The sequence below is a fragment of the Pelobates fuscus genome, chromosome 6, assembly GCF_036172605.1.
Source record: "Pelobates fuscus isolate aPelFus1 chromosome 6, aPelFus1.pri, whole genome shotgun sequence".
Lineage (NCBI taxonomy): Eukaryota > Metazoa > Chordata > Amphibia > Anura > Pelobatidae > Pelobates > Pelobates fuscus.
The window spans coordinates 16,345,935-16,366,887 of record NC_086322.1 but is presented as its reverse complement, the minus strand read 5'-3'; the positions used below and the strand labels follow the sequence as shown (position 1 = coordinate 16,366,887).

The following is a 20,953-nucleotide window of genomic DNA, read 5'->3' as shown; positions in this document are numbered from 1 at the left end:
TTATATGATCATACATTGCATAAGCCTGCCACAACATCAATGTACCCCATCTTTGGCAGGTCCTACTCTCACAGTCTAATGTCTGCTCTTATGAGATTAACCACTTACTTGGGAAAAATTCCATCTGAGGCTCTCTGCAGTACAAGGCTAAATAGGGACCTGAGATGAGGCACCTGTAACAGGGAGGGGTGCAAAACCAAGGAGTTGGCTAGACTCCCAAATATATATAGGAAACATGGGGGGATGGTTGCACTCACCTAAACATGCTTAAATGGGGTGCTGCTGGGGGCCATATTATACAATAAATATACAAGATCCAGCGCACTCTCCTATCTACTAAACAGCAACTTCAATGTTGACAGATTTTATTAGTTTGTAAAAGTTTTTTTTTTTAAAAAACACCTAATCTAGGCAAAAAAAATATGGGGATTTAGTTACATTATATGATCATACATTGCATAAGCCTGCCACAACATCAATGTACCCCATCTTTGGCAGGTCCTACTCTCACAGTCTAATGTCTGCTCTTATGAGATTAACCACTTACTTGGGAAAAATTCCATCTGAGGCTCTCTGCAGTACAAGGCTAAATAGGGACCTGAGATGAGGCACCTGTAACAGGGAGGGGTGCAAAACCAAGGAGTTGGCTAGACTCCCAAATATATATATATATATATATATATGACAAACAGATAAGTTTTTGGCAGGTGGAATAGCTTAAACCAGAGTCTCTCTTATGTATACAGATGGAGAGAGCAGGGATGTTCAAATATGAAACAAGACAATCACATAGAGGAGGACTATATAGTGTAATATGTAAAAAAAATATATTAAAGAGGAAAAGGAGATGTTGTTTGGTCAGTGGTTATACAGATTATATACCAATATAGTGTAGTATGTTGGGTACCACAGGAGAGATTAACAAAATGTCTCTGATGATGACTCCTAACAAATAGTGGGTAGTGGTATAATCCCCACTTTTGGATCTATATATAGTAGTGATTGTCCTCACCATGGCTGTGTGTAGATAAAAAAAAGAAATAAAATATAGTGCACACTGCGACAGAAAAGTTAGAATTTTACTTACAAGTCTGGAGCAAAAATATGTTTTTGCTAGTCCTCAAAGTGTAGGTGGTATAATTCCCACCAGACAATATAATGTCCTGATAGCAGGAATAAAACAGGATGTCCAAGGAATGTTAAAATATTCACTAATTTATTTAAAGTATAGAAAATATACAATAAATACAAAAGTGCAATAGAAAAAAAACACTCATACATTTCACCACATTCAATGAATGTTATCAAAGTTTTTACAGAGACCTGGACATAACTTGTTTAAATAGCTGAGGAAAATTAAAAATTGCAGCCTATGACAGCACCTGACCACAAAGTTGACTGTGCTATTTAAACAGGTTATGAAAAGGTCTCTGTAGACACTTCTTTTCAATTGAATCTAAGTGCACTGAAAACTTACTCCATGGTAAGCATGCACCTTTATATTTGCAAATGGTGGCTTTATTATTTGGAGCTAAATAATCAGTGTGACAGAAAGAATAATTTGTCTGGGTTTGTGTCATATGGTATATATGGTTTTTGCACTGTGACAGTTTCCGGTTTTGATTATAACTGGGATTATTAGTAACACTTTGCATAAATATGTGATGTGAAATCGGTTCAACAAAATTCAATCTATCTTGTAGATTCCAAAGTCTCAGTGTTCAGATAATTGCCAGCCTGGAAGCAGGAAGATCCCACAATCTCAAATCCATTCGTGTTGTTATGCATGTGCCCCATGTTCAGCAGGAGAAATTTCCAATATAACTGGTACAAACTATTCCTTAATATAATAAAGCATGTTTAAATCTACACCTTTTTAATGATACATGAAATAATTGTACCTATAGTGGAGTGCTAAAGTGCAAGAATAAGGGGAATAACTTACCCCATGTTAATATTTACATATACAGAAAAGAAAAGAACACAAAATATAGTGCAGATGGTAATGATCTTTCAATATTTAAACTTTAGAAGGTCATACCACTCACATGTGATGTGAAGTGAAGCTAGCATAATGCTTGCTTGCATGAAAAGAGGTATTCGCAGTAGAAAGAGGGACGTGCTCATGCCATTGTACAGAACACTGGTGAGACCCCACTTGGGGTATTGTACGCAGTACTGTAGACCGTATCTCCAGAAGGATATTGATACTTTGGAAAGAGTTCAGAAAAGGGCTACTAAACTGGTTCATGGATTACAGGATAAAACTTGTAAGGAAAGGTTAAAGGACCTTAAAATGTATAGCTTGGAGGAAAGACGAGACAGGGGGGATGTGATAGAAAAATGTAAATATATATCAATACAGTAAAGGAAGAGAGTATATTTAAAATAAGAAAAACATGGGGCGTGTCTTGACCTAACATAAGCACTTTAAGCCTTTTTACTTTGGGATATGATAGAAACATTTAAATACATAAAGGGAATTGTGGCAGAAATGCCTCTGCCACGTGTTCTTGGAGGGGCTTGATTGCTAGTCTCCTACCTCAGGACTATGGACCCTGTAATAGACTTTGGCTCCTGCACATTTAAAAAAGGTTCCATTCATGTACTTCTGTACTCCAGAAAGAGACCGACCGTTAGCCCTGATCGCATGGAACTGTTTTGGGCATAGGACCATGTGCACAGTTGGTCAAAATTATGACTTCCATGGATATCCCGAACCCCTGAACTGATCTGGGTGATTTTGGGATATGTTGTACTCCCTGATCGGAACTATCAGGGCATGTGACATTTGTGGGGTTTCCATGTGTTTTATAGGTACTTTTGGGGTGTCGTTTTATTGCATGTTTCTTGTACTGAGAGATAATCTAATTATATGTTTGTGTACTCAATTATCTCCCAGGTACAGTGGAGGGATTAGCATATTATGTATGGGAGTGTCCTGGATCTGAGAGTCAATGTGATTGTGTTTTTTTTGTTTTTTTTTACTGTGGTTTACTCTCAGGTCCAGGGGGGGAGTGCGCCTTGCATGGGGACATGCATATAAAGCCAGTTGTGGCTACCATTAAAGAAGTTTCAGTTTACCCTCAACACAGAGCCTGATCTTGTGCTTGTAGGGGAAAGTTATACCAGCTATAATCCCTGCTCTTGGGATTGCTCTTTGTATTGCTATATTCACTAGCTCTTGAAAGAGCTACATTGCTATATCTGCTATACTCTCTTGGAAGAGAGGCTTTTCCGCTGGAAGCTGGATCCAGGAGTTTGGTCCAAGGTGGGAAGGGATGGTGAGACCCCAACCAAGCTGTAACGCTGGAAGTGGGGACTACAATGCTGATGGTGTCTGGTTTGGTGCTTATAGTACTCACGACTACTAGGAAGCAGCGATTGGCGAAGGCACCCAGTCAGGGTGCCAGGAGGTCTGTTACAGGAATTACCACAGTAAAGGAGTAGACTATATTTAAAAGAAGAAAAACTACAATAATTACCCCTGAGACGGTCACATATGGGCTTAAATTAGAGGGGGGCTAAGGTTTAGAGGAGCAAAGGTTTAAAAATAATTTCAGGAAGTATTACTTTACAGAGAGGGTAGTGGACACATGGAATAACCTTCCAGCTGAAGTAGTAAAGGTTAACACAGTAAAGGAGTTTAAGCATGTGTGGGATAGGCATACAGCTATCCTAGCTATAAGATAAGGTCAGGGAATAATGAGAGTATTAAGAAAATTGGGTAGAATAGATGGGCCAAATGATTCTTATCTGCCGTCACATTCTATGTTTCTATATATGTTGGCTCTGTATATATAGCTGTTATGCTCTTAGTGCAGCATCACACCCCTCCTTCATATAGATGTATCCACCAGTAAAAAGAGAGAAACCAGTAATGTGTAGAATTCCCAATTAAAATTAATTAAAATTATCAGGTAGATATTGAGCTCACCTTATTTAGAGCCCAAACTCCCGGCTCTAAGGTATGCAGGTATAGTGCCACTATAGAGGGGATGGCACTTCCACAAATGAAGATTCATGAGGCTTGAGCAGACTGTTTAAAATACTATAATATACATTCAACAAAAAGAATAAAACCAATAAAATAAAACATAAAATACTGTCCACACTTATAAGAGATCCTAGATCAGACAAAACATGTTTCAATCTCCTTTGAGCTTCTTCAGTCAGCTGCAAGTCAGTCTCAGGAATCTTCAATTTTTAAATAGCATACAGACCCTCCCCCTGGATCTATTGAGGCTTGGATTTAACCAATCAAAATAGTTCAGGTGGTCTGCCCCTTTAATCATCTTGATACACATGTTGTAGACCAGACTTCATTGGTTGGTGACATTCTCGCACTTTTTACTTTTCATTCTATTTGTTTGTACCAATTTCGCCTATTTTCTCCTTACATTCATTGGTGGTGTGGTGGTGCTTGATGGAGGTGTATCCTGTTGCCTCAGTGGTTGGTGGAAGTGACGTTGCGGCTTACTCCACTTGCCACATCCGCCAACCAACTCGGGCTGCCACACCTCTGTCTCTGCTTGCCCGTGGTACCGCCCCTTATCCTGAGAGGGGTCACATATGGGGAAAAATTAGATAAGAGAGACAAAAGGGGATAAAAGGAGAGAGACAAAAGAAAAAAGAGATCGAAAAGAAAATGTGGAAAAAGAGAAAAAGGATAAAGTTAATAAAGAATGGAAAATTAAATAAAAAAAAATTTTATATACAAGAAAAAGACAAAAGAGAAATATGAAAAATATTTATCCACCTAAATGGATGTAAAGGTGTACATACCATTTATACTGTATTGATATTGTTCATCTTTAGCTAAAAATCTATATTTCACATATATAACTAAATTCAATTAGAGTATACCTATACATATATCTGATTTATATCTCCTAAAGGGACAGGTTCCAATTTAACCATAAAGGAACATGTTAAGATTTGGATACTATAATTATATGAATATTACTTCAACAATCACCTAAAAAAAGTATATTTTATGTGTTTTAAAAAAATCAAAAACAAAAAAATTATAAAATAAAGATGATAAAAAAGTTAAATAAAATGACATAATTCAACGTTTATATTCAGACCTTGGGGTTGTAAAGTGTCAAGGTTGAATATCCACTTCATTTCCTGATGGCCCAATTTTTTCATAAAATCTCCCCCTCGCCAATTGCCCTAAACTTTTTGAATGCCCATGAATTTGAGGCCCTTAGGATTACTGCTGTATTTGATCTTAAAGTGCTGCGATACACTTAGCCCTTTTTAATATTTCTTACATGGTCAGAGCACTCAATTGTTATAGTGGATATTGGGACAGGGCGTGATAACATGGAGGAAAAATGAGAGATTGCTGTTAATATGATGAAGTATTATTTTGATGAAAATAGTGATAGAGACATTTCTTTGGCAACTATTTGGTGTGCCTTTAAAAGTGTTATATTATTCGGGGTTATATTAAGATAGGTGCAGAGAATAAGAAAAAACAGGACCTACCCTTTAATTTGTTATACCATCTAAATAAACTAAATACATCACCTACAAAAGAAACAGGTGTTAAAAATAATGGTAATAAAAGGAAAAATGTATACCAACCTATGGTCTTAAGCAAATTTTGCATTAGTAAAAGTAAACCAGAGATGGTATTAGAAGGGTAAACTAACTTAAAAACCATAAAGCTATGAAAAGAATAAAAAAAAAATTGTAGTAGATGGGCATAGTTACATTGAGTCTAAAACTATAGTAAGTGCTTTTCATAGTTACTGTGGGGATATTTATGAGGATTTTTTATTAATTTAGATTATTTAAAATTAATATTTTCATAAATCAAACTAATAATATTTATTAAAATATCAGGGCTTGATATTTTATTGGCGCTATTCCCATTTATTATTTAAAGCGAAGAAGAGTTATTCACTGTTTTTACTCTTTAAACCTGGAGTATGTTGTTTGAATTTAATATTTCATACATTAATATTACAGCTTTTTATAGAAATTATAATATTTATTTTATTCAATAAGTGTAAATATACGTGGTAACTAGTGAAAAAGGTTTTCAATAATATAGAAGATATGGCATAGTACAGTATCACAATCTCAGTAAAACAATTTTAAACTCTTTAGAGTGATGGGAATGTTAGTTCATGACAATTTCAACCAGGTTATCAAATGCAATATGTTACTTCATATACAATTGATTGAAACAGTTAGCAAATAGAATGTTACTATTTGTTAAATTATAGAGAACCATATGAATTTATCAGCATATGGATTATTATAATTTAAAGACAGATGTTCGGAATCTTAAAGAAATACAATCTTCATTTTTACTCTTAGTAAGATTTACAATGTGTGGATTGTTTGCTTAACGTAAACACTATTCATTAGACTTAGCTGGACAGAGTTTGTTATTTACTCAGGTGATCTATACACAAAGTTCTACAGACAATGTTTTATCAGCTAGCACATAAGTTTAACCAGCTCAGTGCTGACAAGTCAATTTAAGCTTTTAACTAACACAGGATTTTTACTAGCTCACTGCTAAATCTTGCAGGTTTAGTTAAAACCGTTCTGTAACCGCAGCTGGTTCCCCTATTTACCACTATAACGTCTTAAAGCATAGAACTTAGCAGGGCTAACCATACAGATATCTTAGCCATAATTTTAGTAAGTAAGAGATCCTGTATTTAAAATATATAAATAAAGAGAATACAATATAAAATAAGGAATGTCTTGGAAGCAATGAAAGTTTGTCTTTTTAGATATTTAATATATAAAAATATAGATATAGACATAAAATCCATTACAATAATGTATAGCAGAGTTTATAAGATTAAACTACATGCTTGCAATATCATTAAAATAGAATAATAGAATAACCCTCCCGAACCCCTCTCTGTGTTCTCTTTATACCTTAGGTGCCTTCATTTTAGGGTTACCGTAGTTCATATATGAAAAAGTAACACTTCTTTGTTTTTCTTCATTCTAGGGACCTCCCTTAACTTACAAACAAAAATACAAGGCCATAACTAAAATGTAAGGGTGCACACGTCATGGGAAATTCCCTGACTTAGGACAAGATGGCATCTTAAAGTCTGAACATCTTTATCTATTTAGGGTTACAGCAGTATATTATGTACTAAAAGAGTCGTACCATAGCCTTGAAGCTTGTTTATGCATTATTGTTATTTTATTTTGTCTGGGACAAAATGGCATAAACATATTATGCACTGAAAGTAGGTAAAAGGTTGTTGCTTAAAGAAATATGTATGAAAAACAATATGTTTCATTTCTAACATCCTGTTGGCTTGCAATATCTCTTAATGATAAAGTACACAGTTTGAGAAATACAATATTAGCATTTTGCCCATAACAGTTCTTATCTGATAAATATTTCCTAGATTGTTATATGATTAATATTTCTCTGGGTAACTCTTGAAACTCTATTTTTATTTCACAATTTTAATTAACATCCCACCTGCAGTTTGAGATACCAACATGGTGGGGATCCAGAGAAGTGTCGTGGTTTTTTAAACCAAATTAGTATCCACTTTGAATTGCAACCTCGCTCTTATCCTACAGATAGGGCAAAGGTAGGATTTATTATCACCCTACTTATTGAGAAAGCTCTGAGATGGGCCAACCCACTATGGGAGAACGATAACCCATTAGTTTATAACTATAACGCATTTGTAGCTGCTTTTAGAAGAACATTTGACCCTCCAGGTAGAAAGGTTAATGCAGCCAGATTACTGTTGCGCCTGAGACAGGAGAACCGAACAATGGTGGATTATGCACTAGAGTTCAGGTCTCTGGCGTCAGAAGTCAAGTGGAATGAGCAGGCGTATATGGATGTATTTGTGAATGGCCTATCTGATGTAATCCTTGATGAGGTTTCTACCAGAGAACTCCCTGAGAATTTAGAGGATTTAATTTCGTTCATCTCTCGTATAGATGAACGTTTAAGAGAGAGACAGAACACTCGAGACAGGAACCGGAGACCTTCTTTTAGGTTAGCCCCCGCTTTTCCAAGTCCTGAACCTATGCAGATAGGGTATACCTGCCTCTCTGAGGAGGAGAGACAGTACAGGAGAAGAGAGGGTTTGTGTATGTATTGTGGAGCCAAGGGTCATGTACTCTCGAACTGTTCTAACCGCCCGGGAAACGCTCGCACCTAAGTCTCTCTAGAGGACAGGCCTTGGGTGTTTCTATTTTGTCCTCTACTCCTAATTATATAGATCACAGGCTTCTGCTACCAGTTTCCTTAACTTGGGGGAAGGAAGTAGTAAGGGCTATGGCATTGATAGATTCCGGTGCGGCTGAGAATTTTATCGACCAAGCCTTTGCTATTAAAAACAATTTCCCATACCAGCTAACGGAGACACCCTTGGCCGTTGAGGCCATAGATGGTAGACCACTACTAGACCCTGTTATCTTTCGTGAAACCATACCCATTAATTTAAATGTTGGTATCCTACACGTGGAGAATTTATCTCTTATGCTCATTTCGTCTCCTTCCGTTCCCATAGTTCTGGGGTACCCATGGTTGAAAAAACATAACCCTATTATCGATTGGGAGTTAGGGGAGATACTCTCGTGGGGTCAGGGCTGCCAGGATAGGTGTTTGTGCAAGGTTTCTCCTTTAGCTAATATTAACATACCAGAGAATCCTACTCAGTCCACAGAAAGACAAATACCAGACCTTTACCTAGACTTAAGGGCAGTGTTTGACAAGAAGAATGCCGATTCTTTGCCGCCACACAGGTCATTTGACTGTAAAATTAAGCTTCTACCCGGGACTATGCCTCCGAGGGGCCATGTATATCCTTTGTCTGTTCAGGAAAACTCGGTTCTAGAGGAGTATATTCGGGAGAATTTAGAAAAGTTATTCATCAGGAGGTCTTCTTCTCCGGCCGGGGCTGGGTTTTTTTTCATTAAGAAGAAGGATGGCACGCTGAGACCTTGTATCGATTACCGAGGCTTAAATAAAATAACTGTCAGAAATGCCTATCCTATCCAACTGATTACCGAGTTATTTGATCGTCTTAAGGGCTCTAAAATTTTCACCAAGTTAGATCTCAGAGGGGCTTACAATTTGGTGAGAATCCAGCAAGGTCACGAGTGGATGACGGCATTCAATACCCGGTATGGCCACTACGAATACACTGTTATGCCATTTGGACTATGTAATGCTCCTGCAGTATTTCAAGATTTGATTAATGAGGTACTTAGGGAGTTTCAGCATGATTGTGTTATTGTTTACCTGGACGACATACTAATACACTCTAAGGAGATTGAGACTCACCATAGACAGGTCAGAAAGGTATTACACAAGCTACTGCAACATGGTCTATATTGCAAATTGGAGAAGTGCAGTTTTGATCAGTCTCAGGTAGACTTTCTTGGGTACGTGATTTCTGGGGAGGGCTTTAAAATGGATCCTGTAAAACTCCAATCTATTTTAGACTGGCCTTTGCCCAAAGGACTCAAGGCTATCCAAAGATTTATTGGTTTTTCCAACTACTATAGGCGCTTCATTAAGGGATACTCCTCTATCATTGCGCCTATTACCAATATGACCAAACAAGGGGCTGATACTAAGTTCTGGTCTAAGGAAGCTCTTGGTGCTTTCAAGACTCTCAAGGAACTTTTTGCCTCGGCTCCTATTCTAGTCCATCCTGATACGACTCTGCCTTTCTTGCTCGAAGTCGATGCCTCTGAGACAGGAGTTGGGGCTGTTCTGTCTCAAAGGTTAGGGGTGGACAAACCGTTACACCCTTGTGGTTTCTTCTCTAAGAAATTTTCTGGGCCTGAGAGCAGATATGACATCGGGGAAAGGGAACTGTTAGCGGTCATTAAGGCTTTAAAGGAGTGGAGACATTTACTGGAAGGGACATTACACCCTGTTACTATCTTAACGGATCATAAGAACTTGTCTTATATTGGGGAGGCTAAGCGCTTATCCGCCAGGCAGGCTCGCTGGTCCTTATTCCTCACTCACTTTAATTATGTACTTACATATAGGCCTGGTTCTAAGAACTCTAAAGCCGATGCTTTGTCTCGTCAATTTGAACCATCCACTATAACTGAACCAGTCCTGTCCTCCATAGTTCCTAAGGGGAATATCATCGCGAACACTTATCTCAGGATTCACTCTCCATTGCTTTCCGAGATCATGAAGTTTCAGCATTTGGCACCCAAACAGACTCCGGGGGATCGACACTTCGTTCCTGCCGCTCTCCAACTGGAGGTGCTACGCTGTCTTCATAACAGCAAGGTGGCTGGGCATCCTGGCATCCGCAAGACATATGCTCTGGTCTCTAAAGATTTTTGGTGGCCTGACTTACGTAAAGACATTAAAGAATTCATCGGGGCATGTGAAGTTTGTACCAAGACCAAGCTACCCCATTCGCTTCCATGCGGATTTCTGCACCCTTTAGAGGTTCCTGAAAAGCCTTGGTCCTGCCTGGCAATGGACTTCATTGTTGATCTGCCTATCTCCAAAAAGCAGACTGTCATTCTCACTGTGGTGGATAGATTTACTAAAATGGCTCACTTCATTCCCTTACCTAAACTCCCATCTTCGCCCGAATTAGCGGAGATATTCGCTAGGGAGATTTTCCGGTTGCATGGGATACCTTCCCAAATTGTCTCTGACAGAGGCTCCCAATTTGTTTCCCGTTTTTGGAAATCGTTCTGCTCCCAACTGGGCATCAAATGGAATTTCTCCTCTGCCTATCATCCTCAGTCCAATGGAGCTGCTGAACGCACTAACCAAAAGGTCGAACAATATTTGCGTTGTTTCGTTTCTGAGCACCAGGACGATTGGGTCGGTTTGATTCCTTGGGCGGAGTTTGCACATAACAATCTCATTTGTGATTCTACGCATTCTAGCCATTTTTTCTTGAATTATGGCTTTCATCCTTCCATCCTTCCTTCGGAATCTTCTTCTCAGGGGGTACCGTCGGTGGATGTTCATGTTGCCAATTTAAGGAAGTTGTGGGATCAGACTCGACAAATTCTTCTGCACAATTCTATGCTGGTTAAAAAACACGCTGACGAACGTAGAAGGGCAGCACCGGTGTTTGTTCCAGGCGATAGAGCATGGCTAAGTACTAGAAACATTCGCCTAAAAGTGCCGTCCATGAAGTTTGCTCCTCGTTATATTGGACCTTACAGGGTACTGTCTCAAATTAACCCAGTTGCGTATCGTTTAGCGTTGCCTAATGCCTTACGCATTCCGAATTCATTTCATGTTTCCTTGCTAAAACCACTAATTTGTAACAGGTTCTCCTCCACGATCGCCCCTCCTCGCTCAGTTCAGGTGGAGGGTCAGGAGGAGTATGAGGTCAATTCCATTGTTGATTCTCGAATCTCCCGGGGGAAACTGCAATATCTGGTCGATTGGAAGGGTTATGGTCCTGAGGAGAGAAGTTGGGTACCTCAGGAGGAGGTGCATGCTCCCCGTCTCCGCAGGGCGTTTCACTCTCGATTCCCTTCTCGCCCTGGTGTATTCCGCCCGGTGGGCGTATCTGAGAGGGGGGGTACTGTCAGGGTACCTGTGGTCTCTACCTCCGAAAGAGGTAGAGACTTAGCTGTTCCTCCATCCAGACGGTCTGATGGCTCCCTTCCCCGCGGTCTATCCGGTCATGCAAGGCCGGCCGCGAGGGAGTGACTGCCTTTTACAGCATCTAGGCAGGAAGTTGTCATCAGGACACTCCCCCGGAACGACCTGTCAGTCAATTGCTGCAGGACCAATCAGGACACCTTGGAGGCGTGGTTACTGCTCTGAACAGGGTATTTAACAGAGCTTCTTTCATTAGCTCATTGCCCTGTCGTGGTTCTAGCTTGTTCTAGTCACTCAGTGCTTGTGTATTCTCTTATCCCTTTTGGTTTTGACCCGGCTTGTTTACCTTACTCTGCTTATCTCTGTTACCCTTGATTCGGCTTGTCTCTCGCTTACCTGTCTTCTGTTACCCTCGACCTCGGCTTGTCTTTGACCATTCTATACTGTACTACTTACGTTAGTCCGGCCATTCTAAGGTCCGGTATACGTATCTGGCTACTGTTTGTACTCTGCGTGTTGGATCCCTGTCCCGATCCTGACAATGTTATAATTAGCATAAATGGCTTATATTTACCGATAGATGTTCTAGATGTTATGTTTAAGATTGTTTCAAGATGTCTTCTAGATTATCAGATGTCCTGGGATTTCAACAGATTGTCCGAGTAGTATAATGTTGATGTGAGATCTAATGTTTGTCCTCTTTGTCCCTTTTTGTCCGTATCTCTATCCCTATGCCATGGATTTATATATCATTCCTTATCTATTATCTATCCTTCTGGCCTGGTCCAATGAAATTATCTATCCAATGAAATTATCTATCCTTCTGGCCTGGTCTAATGAAATTGTGGGATAAGTCTTTATGTTAATGGCTGTTGACGTTATTTTGACATATATTTCTATATGTTTCAAACAGCACGTGGAGCTGTTGGCTTACATCAGGACAATTTAGGAATGTTGGATTCTAAGAGGCTATTCTTCTTTCTATGTGAACTTTGGTTGTTCAACCAGTGTGTCCTTGTTCACCTAAGTGCAGGGCCGGCCTTAGGGGTGTGCGAGCTGTGCGGCTGCACGAGGGCGCCATGGAGCAAGGGGCACCATATGGCCGACAAAGCTCGCACATGGCCGGCATTTTAAAAATAAATAAATAAATACATTTGCAGCGGGGCAGAGCTTCCATTGTGGTGGGGGCAAAGTGAAACTGATGGCGGGGGGGAGCTAAAAGTGTCAGATAACTGCTGCAGGGAAGCAAGAAGGAGTCCCTGCTTCCCCAACAAACAGTCTCCAGGAGCTGCACTGCCTCCACAATGAACAGAGGTAACTATGTGTGATTGTCAGTGTGTGTGTATGACTTTCTGCCTTTGTGTGTGTGTGTGTGTGTGTGTGTGTGTGTGTGTCTGTGTGTATGACTGTTTGCCTGTTTGTGTGTGTGTGACTGTGTATGTTTCTGTGTGTATGGCTGTCTGCCTGTGTGTGTGTGTGGCTGTCTGTCTGTGTTTGTGTGTGTTTGTGTGTGTAGGTGACTTTCTGCCTGTGTGTGTGTGTGTGTTTGTGTGGCTGTCTGCCTGTGTGTGTGTGTGTGTGACTGCCTGCCTCTGTGTGTGTGGATGTCTTCCTGTGTGTGTATGGCTGCCTGCCTCTGTGTGTGTGTGTGTGTGTGTGGCTGTCTGCCTGCGTGTATGTGTGGTCCCCTACTGTTCTCCATCTATACTGCCTCCCTTGGTAAACTCATTAGCTCCTTTGGCTTCCATTATCATTTCTATGCGGATGACACGCACATCTACCTGTCCTCTCCTGATCTCTCCCTGTCCCTCTTGACTAGTGTCTCTGACTGCCTCTCTGCTGTTTCTAACTGGATGGCTGCCCACTTCCTTTAACTAAACTTGACCAAAACTGAAATTCGGGTCTTTCCTCCCTCAAGTGTTGTTACTCCTGTGTCTGTCTCCCTCCAAGTCAACGGTGCTACCATCAGCTCCACCACGCAGGCTCACTGCCTAGGTGTTCTCTTTGACTCCGACCTCTCCTTCAAGCCTCATGTTCAATCTATCGCCAAATCCTGTCATTTCCATCTCAAAAACATTGCGCGCATCTGCCCCTACTGAACGCCAGATGCGACTAAGGTGTTGGTCCATTCCACTGTCCTTTCTCGCCTTGACTACTGTAATCCGCTTCTCAGTGGCCTTACGTGCTGCCAACTTGCGCCGTTACAGTCCATAATGAATACGAGGCTCATCTTCCTGTCTGCCCGCACCTCCCATGCCTAACCCTTCTGTCAGTCCCTACATTGGCTTCCTATAAAATATAGAGCTCAATTTAAAATTCTGCTTCTTGCTTTCAGATCTCTACATAATGCTGCTCCCACCTATCTATCCTCCCTTATACACAAGTAGGTCCCGTCTAGGCCCTTACGATCTATTGAAGACTTACGTCTATCTTCTGTCCGTACTCCCACCTCTGATGCTCGCCTTCAAGATTTCTCGAGGGCTGCACCGTTCCTGTGGAACTCGCTTCCCTCCTCCGTTAGATGCTCACCCTGTCTCCACTCCTTCAAAAAAAATTTAAAAACCCACTTCTTCATAAAAGCGTATCAATTAAACTGTTAATAGCTCCCAACTGATTCCTCTTCTGCAACTGTCACTAGTCTAATACTATCCTTACCTTTTTGTGTCATTTTACCCCACTCCCTCTAGCATGTAAGCTCATTGAGCAGGGCCCTCAACCCCTCTGTTCCTGTGTGTCCAACTTGTCTGGTTTACAACTACATGTCTGTTCGTCCACCCATTGTAAAGTGCTGCGGAATTTGATGGCGCTATATAAATAACATAATAATAATAAAAAGAAATAGAGTAGGTAATTGACAATCTTAAGATGAATAAATTTCCAGGTCCCGATGGGTTTTCTAACCAATTTTATAAGAAATGTAAAAATTATCTGGTCCAACATTTGGTAAATAATTTCAATGAAATTAGAATACAAGGATCAATACCAAAAGAACTGCTACATGCCTCCATATGATATTAAAATCTATTCCTCAGTATTAGCAAGCACGTTGAATCCCTTAATACCATTCCTAGTGCACCAAGATCGAATTGGCTTGACCAGGCACTGGAGAGAAAACCTGAGTGTTTTGATACGCTGGATTTTAACCTTTATCTTGTGAGTGCAATCTAAATAAAATTTATGTTATTGATTTTATTAGTGCACTATGTTTGTGTGTCTCTCCCTCTCAATTAAGGTTGAAAATGAAGAAAAATTGAGCTCATCTGAATCCTAAAGATTCCTATATGCCTGCATTTTACTACTATCCTGTGAGTGCAATTTGTCATAAGCGCAATTCTGGTGCTTAAATATACTACACCATTTTTGGTTTCTGTTTGTTCTTATATTTGTAGATTGTATTGTTTATATACTATAAGAACAAAGACTGGTATGAGAAAAGAGGGCAACCTTGACTGGGCACTCAGGTGATGGTTCTAAAATAACATACAACAATCAATTGCCTAGCCTCATTCTTCTAAAGTCTAGTTACTTACTCTCCATTATCTGTAAATATTATCCCCAGTTCACCAGGGACGCGTTCTGCTTGTATGTACTTGTACTTGTCAATGTGTGCAATTGCAAATACTTACTTTTAAATGTGTGATTTGACTCTAATGCTTGTCTAAATTTTAATATGGTCTAACAATTGTATTGTCTAAATTTTGTAAAGTTAAAAATGCACTAAAAATAATACATATAAATAAAAAAAACATGACAATGTATAAGAATAATACTGTATATGTGATACATTTTTGGCGATACTAGTCTGTCTTGTGATTTATTACTTGTGCAATTTGCTCTCTAATGTTTTGTTACATTTTTTGCAGATAGTGAGAACTGTCTTAAATGCCTCGATTATGAATGGTCCAATAAGAGGAGAGATGAATGCATTCCTAAACTTAGTGAATACCTATCCTACTCTAATGACTGGATTACTGTAATGTTAACAACACTGTCAATATTTTTTTGTATAGTAACAGCTATAACATTGGGAATATTTATTTTTTATAGAGATACTCCTATTGTCATAGCTAATAACCGAAATCTTAGCTTCATCCTCCTGGTGTCCATCATGCTGAGCTTTCTCTGCGTGTTTTGGTTTCTTGGCCGTCCTGTGGATATAACCTGCATGCTGCGTCAGATATCCTTTGCAATTACTTACTCAATAGCTGTGTCTTCTATACTGGCAAAAACTACCATGGTCTGCATTGCATTCAAAGCCACCAGGCCTGGCAACATGTGGAGCAAATGGATTGGAGTTAAACTGCCCAATGCCATTGTTTTTTTAGGATCATTCATCCAAGTTATAATTAGCATTTGTTGGTTGACTATTTATCCCCCTTTTCAGGAACTGGACATACATTCTTTTGAAGAGAAGATCATCATTCAATGTAATGAGGGCTCAGATATTGCCTTTTACTCTGTCCTGGGTTATATGGGGCTGTTGGCATCTATTAGTTTTACCATCGCTTTCTTGGCTAGGACATTACCGGACAGTTTTAATGAAGCTAAGTACATCACCTTCAGCATGCTGGTGTTCTGCAGTGTTTGGATTGCAATGATCCCAGCCTATCTGAGCACCAAGGGGAAATACATGGTGGCTGTAGAGATTTTTGCCATATTGACCTCAAGCGCTGGACTTTTATGCTGTATATTTTTACCAAAATGCTACATTATTTTATGCCGACCTGAATTAAATACAAAGGAGCAAATATTGCTTGAAAGCTGAAATAGATCATTTAGCTAGAGTTAAAGGGACACTACAGTCACCTGAACAACTTAAGCTTAATGAGGTTGTTCAGATGAGAACTATAGCTCCCTGCAGCCTCTCATGTAAACGCTGTATTTTCTAAGAAAACACCTCCAGTTGCAGTCACTCAGAATGCCACCAGAGGGACTTCGGTGTAGATTGAGGCATAAAACTCCGCAATCCACTCAGAACTGCTGTGAGCAGAGCACAGGGCAGCATGCAGACACTCCCACTGCATGCAGACACTGAAATTTGATTCAATTCATCTCTCTGAGGAGATGCTGATTGTCCAGGGCTGTGTTTGAATCATGCTGGCTCTGCCCCTGATCTGCCTCTTTGTTAGTCTCAGCCAATCCTATGGGGAAACAACAAACACACTACAATAGTATGTATAGAATAAAACGTTAAAACAAACTTAACTTAGTGACAGCTTCCCAATGGCAACTTATCCACATAGATGACTGGTTTAACACATGTATACAAAGGGTAGAGGAAAACCTATAAAAAAGAAATTAACAATACATAGTGAAGATCGTTATGAGCATGTATAAAGACACGCTAACAGGTACACTCACAAGATGTCAGGAGTTTTGCGCATTCAGAACATCACCCCTTGGTAGCAGAGGGGGAATATGCAACACTGGGACTGCTGGATGTTATCGGTCCACAGATCCGGAAACCACAGAAGAGCAGGAACAAGTGGTATGATTTAGAAAATTTATTTGGTAAAATAAGGCACTGGTCCAACGCGTTTCGTTTGGTTAGAACTTCATCAGGGACCTCTTAGTAAAAAATATAAATAATCTTCATACAAAACAAATTCCCGCTATACCATATATATAGCGGGAATTTGTTTTGTATGAAGATTATTTATATTTTTTACTAAGAGGTCCCTGATGAAGTTCTAACCGAACGAAACGCGTTGGACCAGTGCCTTATTTTACCAAATACATTTTCTAAATCATACCACTTGTTCCTGCTCTTCTGTGGTTTCCGGATCTGTGGACCGATAACATCCAGCAGTCCCAGTGTTGCATATTCCCCCTCTGCTACCAAGGGGTGATGTTCTGAATGCGCAAAACTCCTGACATCTTGTGAGTGTACCTGTTAGCGTGTCTTTATACATGCTCATAACGATCTTCACTATGTATTGTTAATTTCTTTTTTATAGGTATAGACAGCGATTTCCCCTCTACCCTTTGTATACAATCCTATGGGGAAGCATTGTGATTGGATCAGGCTACCAATTCTGATGATGTCAGTAAGATATTTACTATATTTATGGAGGCATGAGGGGCCCAGGGGGGGTAGATGGTGGTGTTAATACATGTAGTTGCACTGGTGACTATGGTGTCCCTTTAATAGTTGGTAAATTCAAATTAAATTGAAAGTCAATTTAAAGTTTTAGGACATATTAGTCAATAAGGAAACATGTGGAGATTTATTTTTCAATTTGACTATTGCAGCCTAAAATGTGACATTCACTTTGAATATTTAACAATGTGTAACTCTGACATAAGCATGTTTCTTTTATCTATACCTAATTTATTACAACATAACCAGAAAACTATGGAATCCCTTTATAATAACCTTGATTTCTGCAGTGTTCATAACATTTGATCTGCCCTTCAACTAAGGCAATCTGCTTACAATAATAACAAGTAGTAATTATAGGTTTTCATATCAGCAGGTACAGCATTTTTGAAAGGGGTATTTACTTGTTTTTAGACTTGAACATGGCAGAAAAATTCAGTTAAACCGAATGTGGCATTAAGAAAAAACTATTTGGCTGAACTAAAATGTAATCTAAATTGGCCAATCAATGTACTGCCAAATATATATCAAATATTAATATTATGTAATTCTCACTTGATTTGTGAATAAAATCAACATTTAGTGGCTGTCTCAAAACCATCAATGATTTCTTTTTTTGGTGCCATGGATGGAATTTGAATGAGCCTCCGATCACCCAAAATTCAGAGCAATCGCTATTTGTCTGAAACTAAATGCACAAGTCTGCTTGTTGCTTCAAAATTAGACCAATGCCATTCTTTTTGATCGTATGTATTTACTATTGGTCCTAGAAGGGAGGAAATGCATAGGACTTTGTAATAAAAGCCATTTATCTAAATCCACTTGCTGAAGTCCCTTGATTCAAGTTGAGCTGAGCACTCCTTACAACAAGCTGAGTGGCCGAGTTTGGATGCACACTAGCCACCCACATATCGGGGTAGTCACTGTTTTGCACTACAATATCATCACATTTTGTGAGTGCAGTGCTGCGCATGTCACACTAGGTTGTACTTCTTTCCATTTTATGTCACAGCTGTATGCCTATTCTTCTTTTGTGAGGCTGTGTCCGGGGGGACCAACTAGAAAGGCCCTCTGGGGAAGCTGTTATATATAACCACACACCAGTTAAGTATTTCTATATTGGTGGTGGAAATAGTTAATTACATGTTCTATTATAAAATAATTATATTTGGAAACAATATAGCAGTACAGGGGCTGCACATATCATAGAGATTTTCTGTTGCGATGGGTTAATATTGCAAGCAATATATGTTGAATAAAAAGACTATGGATGAAAAGTAAAACGATCTGTAGAGACATGGAAATAAGAAGAATGGATGTTCACAATGTAAGAGCAATATAAGGCTCTCTTTTACTAAATGTGGAGGAATTGAAATGGCTCTACTTCACTGTATGTTTAGAATAGACTTTTGCGCAGCATTTTGACATATATTGTTTTGTTGTTGATAGTTGCTTCAGCTTGGCAGGATTTCAGAACCAAGATTCAGATTTTTAACTTATAGGAGCATTTTCCAGTTGGTTCACAGATCAAGTGAGAAATAGTGACCAATAGAGTTAAAAGCAGGAGGAGCTGTAAAAAAAAAAAAAAAAAAAAATAATTAAAAAAAATTACACACGGATCAGCCACAATATTAAAACCACTGAGAGGTAAAGTGAATACTATTGATTATATTGCTACAATTGCACCTGTCAGTTGGTGGGAAATATTAGTAAGCAAGTGAACAGTCAGTTCTTCAATTTCATTACATGGAAGCAAGAAACATGGTCAAATGAAAAGATCTGAGTGACTTTGACAAAGGCCAAATAGTGATGGCAAGGCATTCCGTCATTCATGTGGATTTTACTTTGACACATACCCTATACCTAAAAATTGTTGTAGACCTTGTACACCTGTTCAGGGCAATGGTGTTCCCTGATGGCAAAGGCCTCTTTCAGCAGAATACTCTTCCCTTCCACACTGCAAAAAATATCAGGAATGGTTTGAGACACATGACAAAGAGTTTAAGGTGTTACCTTTGCCTCCAAATCCTCCAAATCTCAATCTGATTGAGCATTCCAAGTTGGTGTTTAGTGGCAGTGGCAATGATTGCCAAATTAGCATTAGCTAAGCAAGAGGATTTCCCTCCCTCAGAAATCAGAATTTGGCCGATCACATGATTGGCGCAAGTTCAGCTGAATTGCAGTTTGGCTCAAAATGAATGACCAAATCTAGGTGGCAACTAGTGGAGACATGTGGCAGGGCCCCCTCTTGTTCTATTGTTTCCAGCAATTATTAGATGGGGTCTTAGGGACTAGATAGCCACAGATGCCCAGTATTACCCACCTAACCGCAGGGTATTGGCACTATTTAAGGGGTACGTAACTGCAGGTTATTGACATCATTTAAGGGGTAAGTAACTGCATGGTATTGGCACTGTTTAAAATGAAACAGAAACAGATTATACTGTATCCCTTTATATTTAAATGGGTCTCATAGCATTATATCTACTTAATAATATTACAATTATTGTATTGGAAAGTTGTGATGCCTGGCCAATAGACAATTAAACTCTCTAAAATCCTAGGAATTGAGGTAAGAGGGAAAAAACAAACTGACCACTATGTTCGTAAATTATGTCTCTTTGTTCTGAGTCCAAAAACGTTGTCTGTCCCTGTTCTCTCTTGTGATGCTTACTGGCATTCCTGCCAAGGGTTGTGAGAGTTAAAAACATATAACTGATTTACTGGGACTGGATGTTTTTGTGGAATATAACTCCAGTCCACCTCGTCATGCTGTATCCTTTAGGTAGTTCATTGCTAGATAGCATGCTAAACCTTGTTTCACAATGAGTCAATGGCCAATGTAACCTCCCACACTGGCACAGCAATAGTAAAACACACTGTATCACTGCTGGTCTGTCTACCTCTGTAGCTGTAGTCAAAGTGTCTGGAAAAATCCTGCTTGATAGTATAAATCGATTTAATGCTGCTCCTATTAATCCCCTATTGGTCATTTGTCATTTGATCTGTTAGTTATAATATACATTTAGTTGCTGTCCCCTAACTATCAGACATCTCTTTTTCCCCTGTTGATTGGGCAGGAGATGCAGCCCGACTGATTGGGCAGACTTCTTGTCCATCATGGCAAACTATAGTAACATGTTTTTTTGCCCCCACCAAAACAAGACTGCCTCTTATCCATGTCACTAGTGAAAAGAATGGAACTCCAAATCATGAATGAAAATAAGCATGTTCGAACCTGTGTAAGATTCTTGCCAGTGGTGGGTTGGAAGTTGGAATTTCAGTTG

The 20,953-nt window shown here is 39.4% G+C and overlaps 1 protein-coding gene across 1 annotated transcript in view; it reads left to right on the top strand.

Annotated features, from left to right (window-relative positions):
- The window catches only part of LOC134566000 (uncharacterized), a 59,300-nt gene extending 42,969 nt beyond the window's left edge, over nucleotides 1–16,331 (top strand). Inside the window, exons 6-7 of the mRNA XM_063425714.1 lie at nucleotides 1,704–1,827; nucleotides 15,430–16,331. Coding sequence (XP_063281784.1) covers nucleotides 1,704–1,827; nucleotides 15,430–16,331 — 1,026 coding nt within the window. The remainder of the gene's footprint in view (nucleotides 1–1,703; nucleotides 1,828–15,429) is intronic.
- The last annotated feature ends 4,622 nt before the right edge of the window (nucleotides 16,332–20,953 follow it).